The sequence below is a fragment of the Squalius cephalus genome (assembly GCF_949319135.1).
Source record: "Squalius cephalus genome assembly, chromosome: 9".
Taxonomy (NCBI): domain Eukaryota; kingdom Metazoa; phylum Chordata; class Actinopteri; order Cypriniformes; family Leuciscidae; genus Squalius; species Squalius cephalus.
The window spans coordinates 14,215,801-14,229,555 of record NC_137130.1 but is presented as its reverse complement, the minus strand read 5'-3'; the positions used below and the strand labels follow the sequence as shown (position 1 = coordinate 14,229,555).

The 13,755-nt window shown below is 40.0% G+C and overlaps 1 protein-coding gene across 1 annotated transcript in view; it reads left to right on the top strand.

Moving 5' to 3' along the window:
- plcl1 (phospholipase C like 1) overlaps positions 1-13,755 on the top strand; it is a 65,192-nt gene that overhangs the window by 44,752 nt on the left and 6,685 nt on the right. The window contains exons 2-4 of the mRNA XM_079882430.1: positions 2,680-3,303; positions 4,945-6,639; positions 12,883-13,245. Coding sequence (XP_079738556.1) covers positions 2,680-3,303; positions 4,945-6,639; positions 12,883-13,245 — 2,682 coding nt within the window. The remainder of the gene's footprint in view (positions 1-2,679; positions 3,304-4,944; positions 6,640-12,882; positions 13,246-13,755) is intronic.

The following is a 13,755-nucleotide window of genomic DNA, read 5'->3' as shown; positions in this document are numbered from 1 at the left end:
TGTTAAAGCTCTGGGGGTGCTTGTTTTATCTGATTTAAAAAGTATATCAATTGTGATAATAAAGAAGCAGAAATTGTAGCATGTGAATGAAACTACAGTGTAAGAAACAAATCTGTTGAAAAAATAATGTCCTGGAAGAAAATTACTTGAACGTTTTCCGTTAACAGACATTTTCTTCAACCCTCAAACTTAACAGAATGAAATGCGTAATTCAAAATACAGGAAAAACACCTGGGAAAGATCAGTAGAGAAAACTCCTTTAAATTAACACTGTATTTTTATTGTATTTTTATTAACTACATTTTTCAATTTTCTAAGCAAAAAAAAAAAAAACAGTCGTTCTTTCTTGTGAACTTGCCATGCAGGGGCGCAACTACCCAGTGTCAGAGGGGTATGCAGCAACAAATTTATTTATTATTTTAGCTTTAAATAATAAAGGTTTATTTTAAAGTATATCAGCCACTGTAGGCCACCATACCATAGCTATGCGCTATATATGTGTAGACATACACACACACACACACACACACACACACACACACACACACACACACACATATATATATAATTAACAATGTTAACAAATAATAAACAGTTACAAATTGACAAACATTATCATTATAACCAATGCAACATAATGCCTTAAAATGCAAAAGTAAGCCTACAAAGATCCTTTAGAACCTTCTCTGTTAACTAGAATGTAGTTTATGTAACAATTAGGGTTGGGCATCGTTTTGATTGTAACAATTCTGATTCCAATTCAGATTCTTCCTTTTGATTCCGATTCTTATCGATTCTCGATTCCGATTCTTTGAGTGGTGGAGTTGAAACACATGCTTATTTCACAGATAAGAGTAAAAATTTATTTTGATTCAATGGTTATTTAAAGTTTTACCTGGCTTTTTCAGCCACACTTTAGAGCACTTTGGAGTTCTAATGTCTGTTAACATGAATATTTGCAAGCCTCCAAGCACAGACGTCACACTTTAAATCCTACCTGTTGCCTTTCACCATCCACTTATTTAGCTGCTGTTGCATCTCTTGACATGCCATCTACTTTTCCCTCTTTCTTTTTCTATTTTTAGCCCCGACTGCTTTTTGCTTTATCCATCTTTTTCGACGACAACTCACTACTCGTACCTGCTCGCTCAGCGCTCACAGCGCCCCCGACCGCTCGCGATATTACCCCCCTCTTCTATGTCAAAATTCTATGATGGAATCTTATTAGGGCGCCTACTCTTGCCTGTTAGTCCTCTAAAATGTTATATAACTTTGAGGAAATGCAGAAATGATTTAGAAACGCACAACAGCAGCTACATATAGAAAATACCAAAAATATATATATTTTTTTACCATTGCTTTGGCGCTCCATGCGCCGCATATGGCGCATACCCACTTTTTGCGCCACTGATGCCATATGTTGTGGGTGATTGTCATTGTGTTCTGGGTGAATGTTGCTAGTCATTTCTAGTTTGTTGCTAGGGTGTTGAGGGTGGTTGCTTGCTAGGTAGTTGCTTACTGGCCCAAGTCACAAGAGCTCTCTTCTCAGGTTTACTTGATATTCTGGTCCCTAGTAGACAGATATTGTTGAGTCTTTGGTTGATTTTAATGTTCACCAGATAAAAAATATATGTCTGGTTGACTTGAATAGTTGAATAGTTATGACACACAGAGTAACTGAAGACATTCCAATGGGACTGTCTTAATTGTATTAAGCCCATCTTTGAAATTTGGTATGCCTGAAGTTCATTAGCTTCTGCATGAATACTCCCTGCATTTAAAAGCCAGTCTGATTAGTGCCAAATGGCTTTGGGTGGAAATCCTAGATTACACATTCTAACTACTGCAATGACATAATGTGTTTCCATCAGGAGCCTTTGTTGTGGATTCGATTTTAGGTATTAGGACATAAATAGGCCAGTACTGCAAGCAGACACTTCTTTTTTTTAAAAAAACAGCAACAGCCCCAGCAAGCATACACCTTTTATCTCCTTTCCTTCCAGTAGGTCAGGCAAGGTGACAGTTCCACCATAATTTAGCTTATGGTGTTTTCTACTCTATTGAGTTTGTTAATGTCAAATGTTAATAGGCACAATTGCTAATTAATGTTACCACATCATTGTATTTGGGAATTCATTAAAACTAGCATTTTTTTTTTTCATTATGAAGGCCAAGATTTTAAAATTGCTACATAAAAGTAACTTGGATACTGAAATATAGCTAAGTCAAATTCAAAGCTAGCAATGATTTAAAATAAATACAAAATTTAGGATAATAGAGGGAAAAAACTGGGACATTTTAGCATCTGACAATGGCAATACACAGTCCAGTACTGCTGGTCAGTGATGTAATGTAGAATGTGGTTGGTTTATTCTGAATAGGCCATAGTTCATAGCACTGTTCATTTCCCTTAGATGGCATGAAGCTCCATTAATGTCCACATTTTGCCTCAGTGGTTTTGTGAAAAAGTTATTTCATGCTGAAACATGCCACATTTGTTTGGACTTAAACCTAGAGACATGCTTGAACACAAAGCTTTCTATGATGAATGAGATTATTTCCATCTTGCTTTGTTGCTAAGATGCTTTACTAGAACAGCTCTTTGTAGAATGACATAGAAGTTTTCTTCATTTGTGGTTCACATGGTGCTTAATGTTTTTCTTTTTTTCCCCCCCCAAGGACCCTTCAGTGGCCAAGGTCAGTGGTGGGAGGAAGAAAACAGTTTCCTTTAGCAGTATTCCATCAGAAAAGAAGGTGAGCAGTGCTGCAGATTGCCTTGCCTTCATGCAGGGTGGCTGTGAGCTAAAGAAGGTGCGTCCCAACTCGCGCATCTACTCGCGATTCTACACTTTGGACCCTGAGCTGGCCTGCCTTCGTTGGGAACCCTCCAAGAAAGATGGTGACCGAGCCCGACTTGACATCTCCACCATTCGGGAGGTCCGCACTGGGAAAAGCACAGAGACCTTCCTCCATAACGGCCCATCAGATCACCTGGCTGAAGAAGCAGCCTTCTCCATCATTCATGGTGATGAGTATCAGTCCCTGGACCTGGTTGCTCTCTCTGCTGATGTGGCCAACATCTGGGTGACAGGGTTGCGGTACCTATTGTCTCACCCTGGGGCCATTGGAGGAGGGAGTGGAGGGGATGGAGGGGTGGGAGAGTCCAGCATTGGAAGCAAGATGAGGCAGAACTGGCTGGCGGCAGAGTTTTCTCTGGTTGATGAGGATGGACATGAAATCGTGTCTGAAGATACAGCAGTGGCCACCATCTGTAAACTCTGTCCTGGAATTAAGGAGGCAAAGGTAACACATTTCCTTATTGTTCAGTTTATCAACCACAAAATCTTACATTTCATGACTAAAGGGTTTCAAAAAAATCCAAACAATACTAAATATGTGACTCCCCAAATTGAAAGCAATCAGAAATACATATTTCAGAAACTGCAGCAGTTTCTATGTAGGACCCATCAAATAAGAATCATAGTACTGTCCTATAGCAGTGAGAAATGAAAAAACGAGCGCTGAGAGAGCCATAAATGTGAACAGCAATATGGTTAGTGGAGAATTTAGATGGCTCTTCCAGAGCTCGTCTCTCTTAGCTTGACTTCTTAAGGTGTACTCCCACTAGGCAGGATTGTCTTGTACCATGCCCTGGCACTAATAGACCTCGTTATAGATTTATCATTTATGCTGCGTAACTATTTTCACTTGAATTGTGCTGCACGTATCAGAAGATTAATATGGAGGCAGCTGACGTGGAGGAATTTGCAGATTTATTTGCAAACTACAGTACAATTCCTGTTCATCAATAAGGTGAGAACCAGACCCGTTATAAACCTAAATATACTTGATTTAAATTAATTGAAAAGTGTACTGTCAAAGTAGTAATAGAAGATGTTTGCTGTCTTAATGATGGCAGTGGCGCACAGCTGTTCCGTGCTCTGGCACGGTTAGCGCTCACACTTCATGCATTCCGCACCCAAGCCTAACTGAACCGTGCTCTGGCCCACTTCTTCCATGCAGGCCAGGGACGGTTCAGCGAACCACGCCTGGGCACAGTAAGGAGCGATCACACTAGTCAAACGAACCAGATTTTGGGGGTCAAATGCCCTCGGGCACGATTTAGATCGCCTAGTGTGAGTACACCCTTAGTCAACCCTGCTGAGGCGCAACAGCAATTGTTGGGTTTTGAATATGGCAGTAGATTCATACGTGTGTTTGTGTGTGAAATGGACAGCTGGGGACAGGAGGAAGACAGACTGAAGCCACAGGGCCAAGTCTTTTTGACAGCGGGTGTGAGGCATCTGCTTCATGTGTCTAGAGAGACAAGTAAAGGCAAAAAGGGCAAGCAAACAGGGCTGAATAGGAATGACTCGCTTTGCTTCTGGCCGTGTCCTAATCTTAAAAAAATGCTGGACACGATATAGGCCCTGTGAAGAGCTACTGTTCCTGAATTGGTTTGACTTGTGACAATTTGTCTCTCAAGATTCAAATCAACATATGCTGCGAGCTGCTTATTTGATGTGCTTCTTGTCTGTGTAATAGTGTGTCACTGTGATTGCTCATTAATTGGAAGAAATTAACCCCTCAGAATTTCTTATTCAAGTAACAAAACCTGAAAAAGTGATGAGACAGGCTTGCAACATAAACAGATGATAATTGCAGTAGACTGCAGAACTCTCAAGGCCTTGGCCATCAGTGATCATATCTCACTTGACAGCAGTGTTATTTTATTTGTGTTATTTTATTTATCATTCAGTATATACTTTCAAATTCAAAGCAAAGCATCCCCTCTTGAACAGTAGCACAATGGTCATAGTTTGATCCTTTCCTAATCACACTTTAAAACAACAGGATTTGGGTTACTAGCTCAAATTGTTATCCATAAATGATCTAAAACTTAAATACATTAATAACTCTCTTTCTTTATTTTCTTTTTATCAGGTGCGTTTGCGTTTTAAGGAAATTCAGAGGAGCAAAGAAAAGCTAACGTCTCATGTTACGCTGGAAGAGTTCCAGGAGGCCTACTGCGAGTTGTGTACACGACCTGATGTCTATTTCCTGCTAGTGCAACTCTCTAAAGACAGAGAGTGCCTTGATGCTCAGGACCTGCGTCTTTTCCTGGAGACGGAGCAAGGTCTGTCATTGGCCACCAGTGAGGGCTGCTTAGAGCTTATTCGCCGCTTTGAGCCCTCTGCAGCTGGACGTGAGCGAGGTTTACTGGGATTGGATGGCTTCACCCGCTACCTACAGTCAACTGAGTGCCAGTTGTTAGACCCTGAGCATCAGAATGTGTGCCACGATATGAAGATGCCCCTGTCTCATTATTTCATCAGTGCCTCCTACCGCTCCTACCTGCTAGATGACCAAGTACATGGCCGGGCTGATCTTGGGGGGCTCACTCGAGCCCTGCAGGCTGGCTGTCGCTGTCTGGAGCTGGGGGTTACAGATGGGCCAGAAGGGGAGCCACTATTGGGTGTAGACTATGGTACAGATGGAAAACATCATCACCACCACCATCACCACCATCACCACTATCATGGTTCTGTTACTCTGCGCAGTGCCCTTGAAGTAGTCAACAAATATGCTTTTCTCACCTCCCAGTATCCTCTGCTGCTGCATCTATGCCAGCGTTGCTCACCTTCCCAGCAATGTACTCTTGCGCAACACCTTAAAAAGGCTTTTGGATCCAAGCTCTATACCCCTGAATCTCTGCCTGTCAGTCTGGGAGGTCGCGCAACCACTTTGCCCTCTCCAGAACAGCTAAAGGGTAAGGTGCTTCTTGTTGGAAAGAAGCTGCCCCCAGAAGAGGAAGGTTCTGAAGGAGAGGTATCTGAGGAGGATGAGGAAATTGGTGGCGGTGGTCCTCTGGCTGGCCGAAGAATGACTATCCCTGGGGAAGAGGAACTAGGGGTGGTCCTTGTTGTCCCCCCACCCCCACAGCCAAGGCGCCTCCGTTTGCGGCGTGAATTGTCCGATCTCGTTGCCGTTGCTCGTACTGGAAGTCGCAACTTTTATGCTCACCGGGCGAGTACTCAGCAGTCCCAGCAGCATTCTCCCCCTTCTACTCCTTCTACACCAGGTACACCTATGACACTTGACCCACCCTACTGGACTCTGTGTTCTCTCGGGGAAGGGGAGGCTGGACGGCTTGCTAGCGAGAGCCCAGAGGAGCTTGTGAGCTTTACTAAGCGCAATCTAACCCGTGTGCGGCCAAGTTCAGTAAGGCTAGACTCTAGTAACCCAAATCCACAAGGCTACTGGAAAGGAGGAGTGCAACTGGTTGCGCTCAACCAACAGACGCCAGGTGCCATGCTAGACCTGACCCGTGGCCGTTTTATGCAGAACGGTGGGTGTGGGTATGTGCTTCGTCCAGCAGTCATGCGAGAGGAGGTTTCCTACTTCAGTGCCCAGTCACAAGGCTGCGTGCCTGGTGTACCACCCCAAACACTCAGGGTGAAGGTCATTAGTGCCCATAGTCTACCCAAACCACAAGGCTCTGGTGCCAAAGGAGAGGTCATCGACCCATATGTGGTGCTGGAACTGCATGGTGTGCCTTCAGACTGCACAGAGCAGAGAACTCGCACTGCTGCCCAGAACCAGGATGACCCACTGTTTGATGAAACATTTGAGTTCCAGGTGAGAGAGAAAGACTACCACATCATGAATGTTAATCAGATTTATTTCATGTGTGATTTTGGAAGACTTTTTAAAAGTTAAGCCGCCTTTTCACTATCTCTGAGAATCACATACAATTTTTGCATATGCCCCCTAGTGGCAGTTACATTGAACTTTTAGATTGGTTGTGAAGCAGCTGTTTACACTCTGCAGCCATGACCTTCTGAGATATATAAATATATCCAGACAAAACAAATGACCGGCAATGCATCTGAAAGAAAAACATAGTAGATTTTCTATGAGTAATCAATGTAAATAATTATTACTGACATAATTATTTATAACCGCCCATTTTACAGAAATCGTAAAACAAAAATTTCACATACGAATATGATTGAGATGAAGGACTTAGGTTCTGTCGTTTGATGTTTCTCTGGGTTAGTGAAAAGATTGCATAAGAAAGAGATTGATAGTTGAGACATGGGATGTATTACATGATACCTTGCCCAGTGGGTTTTTTACCCTGTGTTCTGTGGTGTGGTCACTGGCATGCAAAGGTGAGCTTCTTTGTGTGTCTTGAGGGCAGAAATTAGAATTATCCAGTCCAGTCAATGAGGCAGCAACTGAGCCATGTCTCACTAATTACCTACTGCATGCAAAATTGACACAGTTCCGACTGAGCTCAGCTATGCCATATCATATAACATAACATATGTACTCACTGACCTCCTTCAGCAGGTTGTAATGATGCATTTGACAAGGTGATTTCAATGGATGGTATATTTTACTGCCGTTAGATAAAAATCTCACTGACTTTTGTTTCTGTAACAAAAATGTTATTGTCACTGTTTTTGTGTTTTTTTTTAAGTTTTTTTTTTTTTTTAAATAATATCAATCAGATTTTCTCTCTATGTATTAAGACAAACATATCCTGATAGTATGTGGTGAGTTTAAATGTTAGCTCTCACTGGTTGCTGCACTTGCTTTCATTTCTTAGCATGCATTAGCCTGAGCTGACAAATAACAGAAATGTCAGATATATGAATAACATGAATGTACTGAGGACTGACCTGTCATCCACAACAAGAACGAGGTTAATGGATGCAGTCTGTCCTCATGGTTGCACAAGGATGACGCAAGTGTGTGCAACTTAACACAACTCTTCTTAGATCGGTAATTAGGGAAGATCTCCATCAAAACTTAATAGCCTGCTAACACAAAAGCTCCTGCCCTGGATTGTAGTTCAAACCTATGGTCTAGACAACTCATTGCACTGCTGTAGAAGTGGGGGCCAGTTTCTTCCAGCATAATTATTTTTCAATGATGTGACCTTTCTTTTAGCAGGGCCTAATTACACTTGCATGCCAAATTTAGACAGCTTTAAAGATGCAGATCAAGGTAGCTTTTTGGCACAGGTAAGGGTTTATTTTACCTATGAAATCCAGCGCAAAGAAGTGGACACAAACATAGTTCGTCTGAGGAGAGATAGTGTGTTTGAGTGAATTATCTTGCTAGTAATTTTTGAAGTGTAAAAAAATATGTTTTTGTCAAGAATACTAGTTTATATCAACAAGTACAGACACATTCAAGCACTCCATAAACATGCTGTCATCATGTATTTTTTCACTGATTTATTTTTATTGAAGCATTAGTTGTGCTAGTTATCCACAAGTTTCTTAAAAAAGCAATGTGCACAGGCATGACAGCTCTGTTTGTCTATTGTCCCTTTTTGGTCACATTAAAAAAACCTTGTAGAAACTACGCGCACACACACACACACAACAAACCAGGGCTGCGTTTCTTAAAAGCATCATGAGCTAAGTTGATAGAAGAGAGACCATTGGTGGAAATGGTTCTACGACCTACTTAGGCTTACGATGCTTTTAAGGAAACACAGCCCAGAACTGTTCTCATTATAAGACAGAGTTAAATGTAAACATGTTCTGATGTTGATTGTCACAAAAATATGATTTTTGAGCAAATCTCCATATACAGTGCTGGTCAGAATTATTTGCCCCCTTGGTAAATATGATCAAAGATGGCTTTAAAAAAATAAATCTGCATTTTTTATCCTTTTGATATTTTTTTTTTTTTTTAAACAAAAATATAGCCTTTTATTTAAGTAAAATAATTGAAAGTGGGGGGTAAATCACATTATGAAATAAATGTTTTTCTCCAAATCACATTGGGAACAATTATTTGCCCCTTTTTATTAAATACTTTTTGCAACCTCCAAAATAACAGCTCTGAGTCTTCTCCTATAATGCCTGATGAGTTTGGAGAACACCTGACAAGAGATCAGAGACCATTCCTCCATACAGAATCTCTCCAGATCCTTCAGATTCCCAGGTCCATATTGGCGCTTCTTCTCTTCAGTTCAGCCCTCTCATCTTCTATAGGGTTCAGGTCAGGGACTGGGACGGCCATTGCAGATGCTTGGTTTTGTGCTCAGTGACCCATTTTTGTTTTGATTTTGATGTTTGTTTTTGGATCACTGTCCTGTTGAAAGATCCGAACATGGCCCATTATAAGATTTCTAACAGAGGTTGTCAGGTTTAGATTTTTTTATCTGTTGGTATTTGATCGAATCCATGATGCCATGTATCTGAACAAGATGTCCAGGACCTTCTTTTTCAAGTATTTCATTTTACACATGGGGTACTTTTTTATCCCTGTATGAACCAAACCCATATTAAGTGTTTGCTGCCAAAAATCTGTTTCATCTGTCCATTGAACATTTGAAAAGTAACTGACACTACTGGAACTTCAAATGGTCTATGGTCAGATGAAACAAACAAAATAGCTTTTTTGGCAGCAAACACTTAATATGGGTTTGGTGCACACAGGGATAAACCTGATGTGTAAAATGAAATACTCTGCTGTATCTTTAATGCTGTGGGCCTAATTTTCTGCCAGAGGTCCTGGACATCTTGTTCAGATACATGGCATCATGGATTCGATGAAATACCAACAGATAAAATATCTAAACCTGACAACCTCTGCTAAAAATCTTATAATGGGCCATGTTTGGATCTTCCAACAGGACAGTGATCCAAAAACAAACATCAAAATTAAAACAAAAATGGGTCACTGAGCACAAAACCAAGCATCTGCAATGGCCGTCCCAGTCCCTGACCTGAACCCTATAGAAGATGAGAGGGCTGAACTGAAGAGAAGAAGCGCCAACATGGATCTGGGAATCTGAAGGATCTGGAGAGATTCTGTATGGAGGAATGGTCTCTGATCTCTTGCCAGGTGTTCTCTAAACTAATCAGGCATTATAGGAGAAGACTCAGAGCTGTTCTTGGAGGTTGCAAAAAGTATTTAATAAAAGGGGGAAAATAATTGTTCCCAACGTGTTTTGGAGAAAAACATTCATTTCATAATGTGATTTCCCCCCCACTTTCAATTCTTTTACTTCAATGAAAGGTTTGATTTTTGCTCATTTTTTAAAAATAAAATATCAAAGGGATTAACAATGCAGATTTATTTTTTACAGCCATCTTTGATCATATTTTCCAAGGGGGCAAATAATTCTGACCAGCACTGTACCTTGCCTTTCATGCTGAAACTAGAGGACATTTGATGCTTTAAAATTAAGATTTCCTTTAATACATTTAATATATAAAGTTTTTGTTGTTATTATTATTGATTAGCTTTTTGTTAGATTGGACAGTAGAGATTTTGACAGGAAAGTTCAGGGAAAGAGAATACATATTTCTGTATTTATTGCATGTGTTTACTCTGGACAATGTTTGTGTTCGTCATGTTCAAACCTGCTCTGCACCACTGCTCTTAAAGAAACAATAGACTCATAGACTGCAAAAAAACTAAAAGTTTAATTAAGCACTTTATTTCTATGAAAAGAATAATCTATTATCTTTTTTGGCTAATAGAAAGTAAAGCAACGTTAATATAAAACCCTCTCACAAGATAACAACAATAGTCTTTACAGTATGTATGTATCTCCAGCTACTTTACTTCCATGTTCAGTAAAAACCTTTTGAATTGTTTTTTACACAATAGAAATACTGTTCTGTAAGTAGACAGTGATAAAAAAAAGTGTGGGTGAGACTTGCCCTTGGTGCTTATAAATTTAAATCCCTGCTATTGTGATTTAAACCAAAGACTGTGCCATATGGTTATTTGAAGAGGAGGTTTTGTGAGGGATCCAGTGAAATCACAAATATATCTCTCACGCACACACTTATTCTGTCCTGGGGGATTGTGCCTCTTGTTTGAATTTGTTTGTTTCTTGTTGCTTGGAGCTCGAGGACGTCATACAATTATAAGTCATGGGATGGTGTACACCTATCCAGAGTCCCACTAACAAACACACACACACACACACACACACACACACACACACACACACACACACACACACACACACACACACACACACACACACACACACACACACACACGCACGCACAGGAGCAAGTGTGCATCCCCTGGTGGGATCTAATAGAATGCTTTTGCATCTCTTCCTGTGGCCTTTTCCACTAAACGCATAAGTCACTGAGAGCTCTATGCCCCTAAGGATGCCAGTCTCACTGTCAAGTAAAGTCAAATTTATTTGTATTGAGCTTTTCTCAAAGCAGCTTTCATGATTTTCATAAGGTTTATAATATTTTATTATCATGCCTTATAGTTACATTTAATAGATCATAGCTGGGTGAAAATATAGTTCACATTTTGTGACAATCCAAATCCAAGCAATTAAGATTTGCTATACATCACTTTTTGCGAGCATATGTATGCAGATAAAGTTGGATATACTTATATAACTTAATATAAAGAGCTGTAAGTAATAAGTAAAATTTACTTAATTTTTCTTTGGCAAGTTTTTGCACGCATATTTTTTAAGTAAATTTCACATATGGAATTAAGTAAACTCTACTTAACTAAGTTAAGTGAAATTAACAAAGAAAATAAGTAATTTTAACTTGGCTAGTTAAGGTTGAGTAATATCTATTTAGTTGAAGTTTCCTTTGCAATACATTTCACTCAAACAATATAACATTGAATTAAACCATACTAAGTTAATAATTACAATAGATATGTGAGACACCATATTTACATTTCAGACATCATATCTACATTTCAGAAACTACACTGCATGTGAACGCAGAGACCTCAATACTTGGTAGACAATACACAATGACGGTAACCTTTGATGGATCGTTTTTGTTTGAATGTGTCATTTTGAGTAGAAAATGAGCTCCAAATGTCACAAAATGGCAAGATACTAATCCTAACAACAAAAGCAATGATAAAACAGTGTAAATAGAGCTGGAAAACATTGAAAAATCAACTTTGAATAATTAATGAGTTTCTGTAGTATTTACTTCTCCACAAAATAATTTTTATCAGTGTAGGTTTATCAGTGGATGTTGCACACCTGACTTGAACTATTTTCTCTTGTTTAGAGTTGTTCAGGAATCTGTGTGGGTGTCTTCTGCCAGCTGAGGCGTTTTATCTTTGTTGTCTGTGTTTTCCTGCCAGATTTCTCTCTTTTTTTTTTTCATTCCTTAGTATGAATATGCATATTCAGTGTGACATAACTCTTTTGTGTCTCATTTGTTTTGTGTGTTCACTTACAAATGTCCTCACAAGGATTTTGGATATTGCCAACGTTGTCCCCATAACATAGGGTATACATGAAACACACACACACACACACACACACACACACACACACACACACACACACACACACACACGCACACACACACACACAAACAAACTTCCAGGTGCCATTTTTCACAATGAAATGCAGACTTCCTGTTATTCTCAATGTGTCCTTTACATGCTAATACAAGTATGCTTATACAAACCAATAGTTACACAATCATTTTTGTTTCGACCTGTAACAATCCCTCAGTTATTCATGCTATGCAAGATGTATGGTTTTGTTTAATTGCGTCCTTGCTTATGTATGCGTGTTTGTCCTACATAGCCAGATGCCCAGGTGATGTTGTGTGTGCATGCTAAATATTTCCATATTTAAATAGATGAGACTGTGGGAAATGCGCTTTATGCAAATTATCTTTGAACTACCATATTCTGCGGTGTTGAAGTTGCACATTTGGCTCAGTGGTCTGCACTAAATTTTGCATGCTTCATATTTTAAAGGGACTGGTCATGTGTTAAGTGTCTGTTTACATATCCTAGATATTTCATCTGTAGAAATTTTAGTTGTAAAAAATGTTGCACACCTGAAGAGGCTGAATAATACACGCACTGTTATCTCTTTTTTAGGTGAACATGCCTGAACTAGCCCTGCTGCGTTTCGTAGTTTTGGATGATGATTATATAGGCGATGACTTCATTGGCCAGTACACCATCGCCTTTGAGTGTCTACAGCCTGGTTACCGCAATGTGCCACTTCTAGGCCTCGCTGGAGACCCTTTGCTCCATGCCAGCTTGTTTGTACACATCGCCATCACTAACCGCAGAGGTGGGGGAAAGGCCCAGAGACGGGGTCTGTCCGTCAGGAGAGGAGTGCGGCGTGGACGAGAGTATGTCACCCTGCGTAACACGGGCATCAAAGTGCTGGATGACACTTTCCGCCCAGCCAGCGGACCTCTGCGAGAAGCTACAGACCTGCGAGAGGATGCGCTGGTAAGGGAGGTGGTGCGTGTTCAGACAACAGTAATACTAGCAATTGAACTTCTTCAATACTTGGCAGCCACACCCTGCTGAAAAGACCAGGTTACAATTTCCATTCTAGTTCAGATTGGTTTATGTTGATTAGTGTGGTTTGGTTTTGGTCGGCCTGGATGGTTTTGCCATGTGATGCTGTGTGATCAAGGAAATCCTGCTGGTTAAAGGGATAGTTCACCAAAAAATTAAAATTCTGTCATAATTTTCTCTCTCTCATGTCTTTCCAATCCTATAACACAAATTGATTAAAAAAGGTTGTAAAACAAACCCATCTGAATTTGGCCGTTTAATCCAAGTCTTGTGAAGTCATATGATAGCAGATTTAAATTTAGGCTTTAATTTACATCTATGATGGATCATATTCAAATATTTTATTTTATTTATAAATATTTCAATATTCATTTCATATTCTTTCTGTAATGCTGTACGAGGGCAGCTTACATTTTTCTGTTTAAATGGATGTAGCTG